The sequence below is a fragment of the Stegodyphus dumicola genome, chromosome 3 (genome assembly GCF_044657685.1).
Source record: "Stegodyphus dumicola isolate Sdum_Otavi_A_Nest chromosome 3, ASM4465768v1".
Classification (NCBI taxonomy): Eukaryota; Metazoa; Arthropoda; class Arachnida; order Araneae; family Eresidae; genus Stegodyphus; species Stegodyphus dumicola.
In genome coordinates, this window is record NC_140770.1 from 215,439,074 (window position 1) to 215,452,489 (window position 13,416).

Sequence of the window (13,416 nt, forward strand, 5' to 3'; positions counted from 1 at the left end):
ATTAAATAAAAACACCACCTCTAAACGCGCTCACAGCCGCGTTCAAATTCTAGCCGCGTTCAAATTCTAACTCGCATGATAAACAAATCATTTACTACGTCACTATTTGGAAATACTCTGGAAAGAACATCAAAGAGGCAATTTTTGGATTAAGCATGTGAGTAAGAATTACATTTCAAACCGTGATTCAGAAGCTTCATTCTTATGCAACGGATGACCCATTGAAAAATGAATAGCGTCTCCGATCATTCACAATGACCCTGTTTCCCCTGGCTCCTTATATGGACTCTTCTGGAACCACTTGCGTAATTTCCATTACGTCATGCTCGCCAGACCACAGCTTTATTCTCTTTCGTCTGCCCCCGCGGTGGGACTCCAACCCAGAATTTATCGTTGTTCTTATCAGAAAGGCTTAATAATAAAACAGGAAAGCGTGTAAATTATCCAGGCAGTTAATGTTTTAGTAGCAATTATTGTAAGAACAAATGTGAATTAACTGCAGCGTCCTTCCAGAATGCAACTCATTGCCAAATAGTTTTAAATCACTTCATGTTCCTGATGTCATATAAGTTCATTAAATCACATAAAAAGAGAGAGTTTTTGTAAATATTTCATGAACATATGAAAGGGATCTGTTGTACGATTTGTAAAATTATGATTATAAATTGTAATATTTATGTACCGAATTCTGAAAATAAAAATTTGTAAATTAAGCTGAAGCTCGTTGCTAAGCTAAACAACTGTACAACAGCCATCCATTTGTCCTGATGCAAAGACCGTACTTAGATTTAAGACTACAAAGTTTTATTTCTATTTTATTTAGACTTTTCAAAATCACATGGCTTGTCTTTAATTAAACAATGTGTACATTTTACAACCATATATAATTTACACCTTATTTATGAAGTATATCAATTTATGGTTATCAAAAGTAAAAGTTAATAAACCTTGTTTATGCATGTTACAAGTTATGTAAACAACATTGATTCATAAATAACAATATATTATACGTCGAATGATTGGAGAGTTAGGTTTGGAGGCAACTTGCCCTTGATAAGTCTGTCTCCTGCCTACACAACGGTCATTCACATATGCATTTTTTTTAAAAAAAATGTTTAATTTTATTTTAATTTATTAAATTAGTAAATTTATTTTCATGGATTGATTTTACACTTGATTTGCTCATGCTTCTGAATTTAAATGATATTGTAGATTAGTTCGAGTATTAAATCTTTTATATGTTTGCACATTTTTTTAAAAATTATTTTGGCTTTTTTCCTTTTTTTAGGATTTAAATTTGCTTTTTTACTTTTATATGTATTTGTAAAAAAATTGTTTAAATTTGAATTTCATTCCTTGCAGCAATGGCGCAAAGAATATTTAATTAAATTTGTATTTAAATTTAATTTTTTTAATTAAATTCAATTTATTCTTATGAAACAATATTCTTAATAAGAAGTATTTTTACTATTAAATATACTTAACTTTAGCCTGACATTTGAATAATTGCTTAATTTATTTTAAAAATACAACACAAGCACATAACCCCCTGATTATATTAAATTGTTATCTGTATTTAAAATATATTGCATGAAAATTCTGTGAATGTATTGTATTATTATTAGTCCAAAGGGGCTTTGTCCCTGAAGGACTATTGTTTTCGTTCTGCCATTTTGCGTTGGTTCGTTATAAATGTCCGTTTCACTTTTCAAACTGTTGCCACCAAATGTTAGAGTCCTGCATTATATTGAAGAAATTAAATAACGAAAAATCTGCATAAATGTATGTATATTTCTCGCATTGTGATAAAACAACGGTACATAGAGCTATCGAATTTTGAATGACGTAATCCTCCTACAAGTATGGGCACGTGAAAGCCCAAATTTGGAATTTGTTTTATTATCGATTTCATATTTCGTAAAACTTTAACGAATTTTTGATTAACAAACTCAAGGATTTCAAAGCGAGCAATGGCAACGTTGTACAAAAAAAAAAAACAAATTTTTATCTCCAGCGCGCCAGCTTCTGTATCCGAAATTCTAAAGATAGGCTCAATTTAAAACTATTTTGCGATATTGCTGTTGAACGGAATTTTATGGTTTAAGTGCGAAGAACGTGATATTTAATAAATAAATGTAACACATAAAATGTTAAAAAAACGCCCCTATGGACCTTTAAAATCTGAAACCTTTCAGATTTTTTTTACTGTTGTTATTATTATATGATTATTTAGGGCAGATTATGAGACATTTATTAACATGCTGACCATGACATTCATTTTCCAGATGGTACAAAAAGTACTTCTTGAACAGAAAAACGCGTAAGTGTAAAGAGTGATGTCAGGAAAAAGGACCGGTTTAAGCAATAAGCAATATAAGCACGTGCTTAGAATAACAAGGAAAGGGGGGCAACCACACACACACAAACACATAAAAAAAAAAAAAAAAAAAAAAAAAAAAAAAACCTTAGGTATTCAGAAAAGGGAGCCCCAGAAAATTTCCAATTGCCGGTTTTACGATGCAATATATGGTGCAACTAAACCAAAACCGAGAGAAAGAGGAAATGAAGGAAAAACTGGGATAAAGATGCGTGTGGCGAGGGGGAGTGCACCAAAATCTTTTCAGTGCTTAGGGCCTCTGATGATCTTAATCCGGCCCTGGGCCAGGCAAAAGGATTGGTTAAGCAATAATCATTTTAAGCGAAGAAGGAGATTTGAAATATTAGCAATGCCCTCGCCGCAACTCGAACCACGGACCTCACAAATGGACGTCGAGCGTGCTGACCACTACACCACGAAAGCATGCTAAGAAGGCGGAAAAAATACCTTATAACTTCTTCAGACTTGAGCGATTTACGACCATAGTTTTAATCAGCGAGATTTTAAAAGTTTTTTTTTTAATTAAAGTGTTCAGGGAATTTCTTTTATTGTAATTTAAATTGAGACAGCTCTAATGAATAAGCTCATGTGTATCATTACATCGATCTCCCAATTAAATCTTTTTTTTTGGGGGGGGAGAAGATTTGTTTTGCGTATTACAACAACGGGTCAGACTAATTCATATTTTGATAACTATAATAATTCCTTGGGTTTATTAGATTCCATAGATTTATTACATCTAAATTATAATTTGTAATAATTCCGTAGATTAATGAATACAGAAGAAACAAGCCATTTCTTAAAATAGTATAAAATTTTAGATTGGAATACTTGCAGAACTTTGAGTTTTGGAGACCATCGGGTTCCTTAAAAATTACAGAGCCGCACAAGCCCTGTAGTTGGTTGATAGAATTCCAAAGAAATTTTTAGAATTTAAAAAAAGCACCGAGCAGCAAAATTTTTAGATTTAGGAGAGGCACTGGATAATGGAATTTAAGGGCGGCAAAACTTGTAGAATTTAGGGCAGGCACCGATCAGCAAAGTTAAGGACTCACAAAAATGGCACCGACGGCAAAATACCGGAAATCTCTTATAGATAAGTTTCATGAAAGAAATATTTTAAGGCTTTATTATTGTTCAGTAATGGAAGTTTAAAATGAAATAAGTCTTTCTCATTAATCACGTGTATATGCTTGATCAAATGTATAACGAGTGAAGAATCTCTGCATGCACGCGTGACTACAGTAATTGTATTCCATTCGCATTTTTACATTTGCTCTGCAACCATGCAAAAATTCAAAAAAGAAATAATGTCAGTGGTGCCATCTATTGACTGAATGAGCAAGTTTTAGTGGCGCCATCTGTCCATGAATAATAAAGTAACTTCGTAGTTAATACAATACGAGGTTTAGGAAAGTAGACTAAGGACTGAATTGAGAATGGTGTGGTGAATTTTCGAATAGAGCCAAGGACTAAACATTTATTTGTGTTATATACCTAAATCACAGATGTTTTTTCTATTTATTTTGTAATTTATATATATGGCTTGTAGTTATTTTATGACCTACGCGTTTTGTTTCTCCTCCCCACATTTTAATTAGTTATAATTAAATTTGTACTAGTGCTAGAAAATATAGAAATATCATTTTATTTTTACTAATGTCGTCTTAATTTTATTACATTATCTGTTTATGAAGATCTGTAAATTTTTATATTTCACGTAAACATTATAGATATACAACGATACGTTTTATACCCTGATATTACGTTTTTTAAACCTTGAGGACAAGGGTTTCATGTCGGCGGGGTTCCATAGCAGTGCACAGCAAAGAATGAAGCTGCAATATGGTTAGTAATACGTTGCCGCTTTTTTGCTTACAAGAGGCACCGAAGCAATCCTGCAAAAGACTTTGACGTCGGAGCAAAGATGGTTGGGCGTAATAATTGCAAGATAATGGAAGGAATGATGCCAGGTTTTGGTAACCGCCTAGGCCAACAAGGCCCTGGCATATACGGCCTGCCCACATCTTTTCTACATTCTTTGTCGACCCTAATTACTGTCGCCTCTGTTGCACCGGCCATATACAACGATTGTGCAATATAGTAATATTAGTAATAATATAGTAATATTGCAAAATTATAGTATTATTACGGATTATAAATAATGTACAATCCTTTTATAATTATGTTATTCACGTCGTAAAAACTAGGTTTAGAATGAAAGTGGAATGAGAGGATAATACTGAAAGAACAATATGTATAAACGATTCGTATCGTCATCGAGTTAAGAAGGATCTTAGTTTGAGTATGCTTCAGATAATTCTTCGCTTTTTTATATATATAGGATCGAATATCATATATATTAGTTTATACGACTATAAATTATAAGAGTTACATATTTAAATTGAATCTCACATGTTTTACGTATTACCGTGTTACCGAATGATTTCTATTGACTATATGGTTTATTTTTTTCAAGAGAATGAATATTACATGAAGGATGCAAATTCCAAATGCATTTCATTTTTTTTAAACCTTATTGATTTGCCACTGCTTCGTGTCATTTAATTATTACTGACTAGTGATTACCATTGCTTCGTATCATTTAATCCCTAATTTACGATGAGATATCTATTGTCAGTGCTTGAAATACATGTAAAATCTTCTTTATGCTAATAAACCATGTATAAATTTGAGAGTTCGCTAAAAATGCATTTTTTAAAAACTTCTATAGCAAATAAGGCTGCCATATGCTTAAGTAACTCATCTCCAAAAAACTATTTGGAATATAAAGATACTAATTGCTAAATTATTGGTGCATTTTCTCTTAAAATTTCATGATTCGCTTTTGTTAAGTAATGGGGGGGGGAAGAAACAGCTATATTTCTTAGTTATATTTCAAGTGAATTGGAGTAAGTACAGCTACCATATGTCTGACGCAGTAAATAAAATAAAAACGTAAATCTTTCTCTAATGCTCTTAAGCTTACGTAAATGAAATATGATATATATAAAAAAGCACAGTTTTTTTAAATGATAAAAATTGTACGTTGGGGGGGAGTCATCTTTCGTCTAAAAATGTTTCAAAAATAGCGTTATTCTAATGTGACTAGACATGGCGAATTATGCCGGACAATCTTGCATTTCAGTGCAGTGTTGCATTTCAGCATCCGCTCCGAAAATGACGTTCTGTATATAGTTTCGAATTTTGTAAATATATTTGACATGGATTTTGTAAATATGTTTGATAAGGATTTTGTAAATACGTTTGTTATAGATTTTGTTACTGCCGCTCCATTACGGTCGTGAAAATGCTTTTGTGGAATCAAAAATACATTAAATAACAAAATAATTTTGCTTTCTAGGTATACGTTTTAGGGAACTTGCAAGGTCCTCAATAAGACTGATTTATGAAAGAATTTCTGGATTTCTTTTCCAGCAGTATTTCGCTCTAGGAGAATGGAGAATGAAATTAAATCGTCTGAAAGATTTTAAATGGATTACGGTTCGGAAGTATAGCAGGATGTGAACGTGTGGAAAAGAACTTCAGAAAAATAGTATTTTTACGATAAATAATTATATGATATATTATGCAGTGAAATATATTTATTTCGATGAATTAACCGTCTTCGTATTTTTTACTTATTTTATGAAGTACCTGAAAAAATAAAAGCGGTTATGGAAACTGAAGTGAAGAGATAAGATGAGTTAAAACTAAAATGGAAAGAGACTTTTCTGGTAATTAGACCAATCATGTTTCTTTTAAACCTGCTTTTAAGAACTTACTCCTTTTAATGGAAACAATCTCATAAATGCAGCGTATATATTTATAATAAACACTATGAAAATTCTTATTGCAAATACATCTGAAAATGTATTTTTCTGTGTATTTTTGAGAATATAAATAAATAAGTATTGGTCTGTAATATCACTGATTGTCGCGTTCTCCAGGGCCACCACTTTCACTGAGCACCGAAATTATTAGTAAGCATAAGATCTATTTGAGTGGCTTTAGTGTAAAGACGTGAGCAATTTAACAAATGCTTCTCAAGCATATTAATTGTTTAAAATAACAAGCTTCAAACAAAGTGGTGTTTTTTCGCTTTTTCACCCTCCGAAATAGTGTTGCGTCGTTTTACTTTCGAAAAGGTTTGGTCACTTTAATTCATTCTAACTTAACAGTATTTCCTGACCTGTAACTTTATCAGATTTGACCTCTGGATAAGATATCTTCTGATATATATTTAGTAAGAGAAATGTTTATTTTTCCGTTCATTGAATGATGAAAGAAAGAGAGTTGTTTTATCTTGGGAGGATTTCAGGAGAGTGTACATGTGTGAGAAAAGAGTCTGTCGTGTTTCGCTAGAAATGGTTGATGAGTGAAAATGAAAGAAAAAAATAAGTAGATGAAATTAATTTTATCTTAGTGGATCGATAAGAGAGAAACGTTAAATGAAAACAAGGCATTTTCTGTCTGTTTGTGAGTGTAATTATTTTTTGAAGTTCCCCGACTCATTTTTCATGCCAGAATTTGTAAACTGAAGATTTTTAATTCTTTGCTAGAAACCCAAGAGAATAATGTAATTTTTTCTTTCCTTATTTCCCATGTATATATCATACTTCTTCCACACCCCCAAAAAAGGGTTCTGGAAAAAACAGTGTAACACTAAAATAACAATAAATAAATTTATGTTATTATTTACAAGCTTATGAATATATTAATAATTATAAATATAATATGATAAAACAAATAAAACTCCAATAATTTTTGGGTTATGTGATTATGGCAAAGCCCCGAAGGCTATCTGCCTAAAAGAGGCGATGCCTTCATGGAGGACTTTCTAAGGTAAACTAGCTCGTATACATTTTACACATTTTATACGTTTTACGAAAACGCCCAGGCAGCCAACTTGTTCGCATGATTTTGAACCTCGGACCGAACTACCAGTGTTCGGCAACTTTACTACTCGGCGGCTGGTGGGCCGAAAATACTTTCTGGCACCTTCACTTTGGGACATAACACAATATGATAAATGTAAAGACTGCTACACATAAACAATATGGTAAACATACGCATAATTAAATAGAGAGTTATCATGCACTTTTCCAAAAAGAATTTCCCTTTTTTAGCCCAAAGAGGGAATTAGCCCAGAAGGGCCATTAATTTCGTTTTGGCATTTTGCGTTGATTCACTATAAACGGCGAATCACTTTTTAAATTGTTTCCCCAAATATAAGGGCCCAGTATTATATTTAAAGAAATTAAATAATGAATAATCTGCATAAATTTATGTATGTTTTTCGCATTGTGATAAAACAACAGTACCTAGTGCCATCAAATTTTGAATGACGTACGTCCACTTGAATATGGGCATCTGGAAGCCCAAATTTGGAATTTGTTTTATTATCTATTTTATATTTTGTAAAGCATTTATGAGTTTTTGATTAAGAAACTCGACGATTTCCAAGCGAGCAATGGCGACACTGTACTGAGGAGAAGGGGGAGGGGAACATTTTTATCTCCAGCACGCGAGACTGTGTATCGGAAATTCTAAAGATATGCTCTTTTAAATATTTTATGATATTGCTGTTGAAGTTTACGATTTACGTGTGAAAAACATGATATTTAATAAATAAAGGTAACGCACAAAACGTTAAAAAAAAAAAAAAAAAAAAAAAAAAACATTATTTTGGGCGTAATATAAAATCTGAAAGCTTTCAGATTTTTTCCCCCCCCTTCTTACCGGTATACATGGTTTTAAAGCTGCGCTAATGAGAGTTATATTCTACTTTTTGAAAGTCGAAACTTCCGGAAGGATCGGTGAGTCTTCTGATCCTATTGTTTTTTAATGAATATACGACATAGAAGGGATAATAGGGAACCCTGAGAATGATACTTGAAACGGCTCAGCATCCGGGCCACTGCCCTTTTGCGCTTATTTCCTTACACATATCTCGTTAGATGGTTAAGAGAAGTTGAGAGGAAGTGCTTTATTTTTCATTTGTGTGCATTAATACCCTAACAGAAACTTACTTAAACTTACTAATGAATTATTAATGCTTTTCAGTTATAAGCGATTGTTAACAGTATCTACTTCAGTATACAGCAATTTTTTTCATGTATGTTTTCAATGTGAACGAGAGAAACAGATATTTTTAATTCCTGACTATACAGCCCAGCTTATATGAGGGCCATCCAGGAAGTAGATTACGTTTCCGTCTGTGTCCGCTAGGGGCGGGGCTAGCGCGGCCATCTTGGGGTCAGAGCGTTGCGCAGCTCAGTCTACATCTAGCCGTGCTAGTGAGAGGTTCGTGCTGTGCTCCGTTCAGATACTGTGACGGTTTGAAATGTCTGCGTTAATTGAAAATCCCGCGAGCTGCGAGGTGCGCTCAGTAATAAGGTTTCTGACTGCAAAAAACTGTAAACCGATAGAAATCTATCGGCAGCTTCGTGAAGTGTATGGGGACAACATTATCACTGAAGGTGGAGTGCGTCAGTGGGTCATAAGATTTCAAAATGGCCGAACCAATGTTCACGACGAAGATCGAAGTGGGAGACCCAGCATAGTGACCGCCGAACTTCTCGAAAAAGTCGATGCTAAAGTCCGTGAAAATCGAAATTTCACAATAACGGAACTTTCTTTGAGTTTTCCACAAATTTCGCGAAGTTTGTTGCACGAAATCATCAGCGAAAAGCTTGGTTACCACAAGTTTTGTGCAAGATGGATTCCAAAAATCTTGACAGAGGACCACAAAAATCAGCGAATGGCTGCAGCGTTGAACTTTTTGGACGCTTACCATAAGGATGGTGACTCTTTACTCGATCGCATCGTTACTGGTGACGAAACATGGGTGAAACATGTGAACTGTGAAACGAAATTGCAATCAATGCAGTGGGGGCACACAAGTTCTCCCCAAAAACCCAAGAAATGCATGCAAACAATGTCGGCAAGGAAGATAATGGCGACTGTTTTTTGGGACAGAAAAGGTGTAATTTTGGTGGACTTCCTGGAAAGAGGCACTACAATAAACTCTCAAAGGTATTGCCAAACTCTCCAAAAACTCAGAAGAGCAATTCAAAACAAGCGCAGAGGAATGTTGAGCTCTAAGATCTTGTTGATTCACGACAACGCCCGGCCCCACACGGCAAATGTCACTCGTAAAGTTCTTGAATCTTTTAAGTGGGAGTTGTTTCCTCATCCGCCGTACAGTCCCGACCTGGCACCGAGCGACTTCCACCTATTCCCAGCAATGAAGAAGTGGCTGGCTATGCAGCGTTTTGATGACGACGCACAGCTGCAAGAAGAGGTAACGAAGTGGTTGAAGGCGCAGGCGGCCGAATTTTTCGACGAAGGAATTTCCAAGCTCGTACATCGCTACGATAAATGCCTTAATTTGTATGGTGACTATGTAGAAAAGTAGTATTTGAGTGTGGCTTTCATCTGTATATAATAAAATTTGTTTCCTATACTTTGTTTATTTTTTTATTCCAAAACGTAATCTACTTTCTGGATAGCCCTCGTATAATAATCAGACTAAGACACCAGACAGATCCAATCCGATCATTTTGGGGAGGATTTCGGGCGTTGTATTAAAGCATCAGTAGCTTCGAGGGTGCTATATCGATTACGTTACGAAAATGGTTGATTTTACGTGTTCCTTTTCGCTGTTAATGTGGTTATGTCCTTAAATATCAGGCACTAATAATAATTTGTTATATCCGATGTCTTGTGTCACTTTATCATGGTTTAATTAGTTTTAAATAAGTTGTAAAATAAAAATAAAATAAAGATAAATTAACGTTAGATTTTTCACATAGACTTATTTTATATATAATAAACATGAAAATTTGAATTACAATAAACCCCTGGTAATGGAACTTCATTAAATCGAAATAGTAGAGTAATAAATTAAGTAGCATCGAGCTAATGAACAAGAAAACCAGTATCGATGTAAACACAAGAAAGTTAAATCAAATGATGGATATTTTCATTTGATTTAACTAACTAAGTTTGATCGATAAAGTTCCTGTTTTTTCAGTTCATTAGTATGTACTGAATATCAGATATGTGTTCTTGTGAGCTAGTAAAAGTGTGTTAATTAGTGAAAGAATATCTTTTATTCAAATGCAGTTTTTTTTAAACGATGCTTTGCATGTTGGATTGATATTACTAACCCGCCATTTGAAAGAGATATAAAAATTCATAGGGCTAAATTTTTGTTATAAACGGAAAAATGCTGTAAACGTTATTACTTCTCTATATAACACATATAATTCGAAGTTTGCTAATCCCTCTGCCCTTGCTGAGAGCAGTGCACAAATAGAAATCAAAATAATGTGAGCATAAGCAATATTGGTTATAATGGCTTATACGGTATATACATATAATAAGGCGTCTTGGTAAAAGAAAGTTGCAAGGGTGTCATCCTTCTAATCATGCAGCAGTCTCTTTAAGTTTATATCACATACATATGTGTATATAATTGATATGCTGTATCTGAATGTTACTAAAATGCAAATTTTTATTCCTACCAGACGATTATGGAAATGGAACGGTACTTGAAGGAAGAACCAAAGTCCTTCAAATGCCTAGATGCAAGCCCGTGGGATCGTTTCTCGCTGAAAGGGACGAAGTTTGTCGAGGACCTAGAAAGCAGTGCTAGCAGTCTGACGGACGGTGGTAACAGCAGTGGTGGTGAGGACCGACTGTCTGTATCAGATTTAGATGCAGAACCCCTCGAGAAGAGCCGGCGTATGGCCGCTGTGAAGGATGCTCGGCCCCGCTATGATGTCCTGGATGGAAGTAAGCGGAGGATCCACAAGTGCCAATTCAGTGGGTGCAAGAAAGTCTACACGAAATCCTCTCACCTTAAGGCTCATCAGAGGACGCACACAGGTAAAACTTGTTCATCATTTTCTTCTGATAACCATTAGCTGATTTAGCAGAAACGAATGTGGAGAAGTGGATGAGGCCAAAATTGAATGAATATATTACTGGTCTTAGCTGTGGACTAAATTGGATGGATTAATTATAGCAAAGCATACGAAACTTACTTGCTGACAGTGAGATACTTTTTTGAAGGACCTTTTAATGGAAAGCTATCGCCAGGATGAACAACTATAGCGTTTCTATATTCTTGGCAACTACAAGCCTTCCCTGCAGCAGAATCTTGCGATTTTTGGCTATGTATATTGAAAGTAAAAGCCAAAATCTCTGATAAAATTTTCTAGAAAAAGTTATCTCACCTGAAGCAGGTATTTCCTGTTTGCGATGACATAATTTAATTTAAAAATAACGCAAATTTAAACGACATGGAGTGAAACCTACCAAAGACAATTAACCACAGTTCCAACCGATTTTGTTTTTCTGTGGAGATAGTCGTCTTAGAGAACATGATGATTGATGATGTTCAGTACCAGTAACCAGTATAAAACTTAATAAATAAAATAACGTTATGTTATTTAAGTATGAGGAATACTGCTTATTTTCAGTAGCCGTTACTGTAAGAGATTTCATCATCTGTTTTGCAATATATGCTGAATGAAAGTTTTATGAAGGTTTGGGATGCATTTAAATTATTTTTATACTAAAAAAAAGGTGGAGCTATTAGGTTATTAAATATGTTCTTTAAATGTGATCTATATATACTGTAGTTTTATTTTTGTGATTATATTTTGTTTTGCATTTGAGGTCGAAATTTCATGTACAACTGTATTTACTGTAATCATTTTGTGTACTAAGGAAGTAAAAGACTACAGACATTAACGAAAGAAATTCATAAATCGGTCTAAATTTTAAATCTAATAAAATAATATATTACTTATATAAAATTTTATATTCAATCTAAATTTTGGTATTTTATTTAAAAAATGAAGAAAAATAAGTAAGTTAATATGTATAACAAAAAAAAAAAAAAAAAAAAAAAAAAATTAATGTGTATGGTAGGAATAAGAGAATGCAAATAAAATGTGATGTAAATAAGTTAATATCTAATAAATAAATCGACTATACAGCAGGTTTATGCAAATGACATGGGCATCAATTATTGGAAGCTATTGTATTAAGAGTATTAGTCTTCTGAAAGCCTGTTTGTGCTACGTGATATGCATTTTCAGTTATTAATTGAGACAGTAAATCAGCTGTGGTCAGGAATGAGATTCGTGGCAAGTAGTTTGACGGTAATTACACTACACCTTTTTGATAAACATATCTAATCATTAGTTGATCACATGCAGTTGTTGATATCACGGTTATTATCTCAGTTGGCTCTATGTACCAAAATTGGTAAATGTAATAAACTGCTAGCTGGCGCCTCTGATTCAAACTGAGTTGAAAGAGTTTGCGCTTTCGTATTTCTCCGAGAACGCCAGATATTCCAATGTTGTTTATTTTACTGTTAAGGACCATTACTGTGCTTGATTGTGGTGTTTGGCTTTACACTGCAGGGAAGTGCAGTTGAATGTAAATTGTCATGGATCATATTTTGTAAATTGTCGTACTTATTTTATGCAGAAAATAAAGTGCTTCATTAAGGTCTGAATGCTAAATTTTAGTATAATAATAAAAATAATAAAAAAATAAAAAAAGAATATGAAAGCTTTCAGATTTTATATTACGCCCAAAAGGGCATTTTTTTTTAGCCCAAAGGGGCAGTAGCCCAGAAGGGCTATTAGTCTCAAAACGGCATTTTGTGATGTTTCACTATGAATGGCGAATCACTTTCTAAATTGTTGCCACCAAATATTAGAGTCCTGTATTATATTTAAATAAATTAAATAATGAAGAATCTGCGTGAATATATATATATGTTTCTTACATTGGGTAAAAACGACAATACCTAGGGCCATCGAATTCTGAATAACGTAATCCTCCACCTGAACGCCCGAATTTTGAATCTTGAATTTGTTTTATTATCTGTTTCATATTTTATAAAACTTTTTTTGACTAACAAACTCATTGATTTCAAAGTGAGCAATGGCAACACTGAACGGTGGGGGGGGGACAATAACAACATTTTTATCTTCAATGCGTGAGACTCT

At 33.7% G+C, this 13,416-nt stretch overlaps 1 protein-coding gene across 4 annotated transcripts in view; it reads left to right on the plus strand.

The window, feature by feature from the left end:
- The window catches only part of LOC118181480 (Krueppel-like factor 7), a 245,085-nt gene that overhangs the window by 228,362 nt on the left and 3,307 nt on the right, over positions 1-13,416 (plus strand). For all 4 annotated transcript variants that reach the window (XM_035350629.2, XM_035350628.2, XM_085813849.1 and 1 more), the window contains one exon: positions 10,912-11,272. In XM_035350629.2, the coding sequence (XP_035206520.1) occupies positions 10,912-11,272 (361 nt within the window). The remainder of the gene's footprint in view (positions 1-10,911; positions 11,273-13,416) is intronic.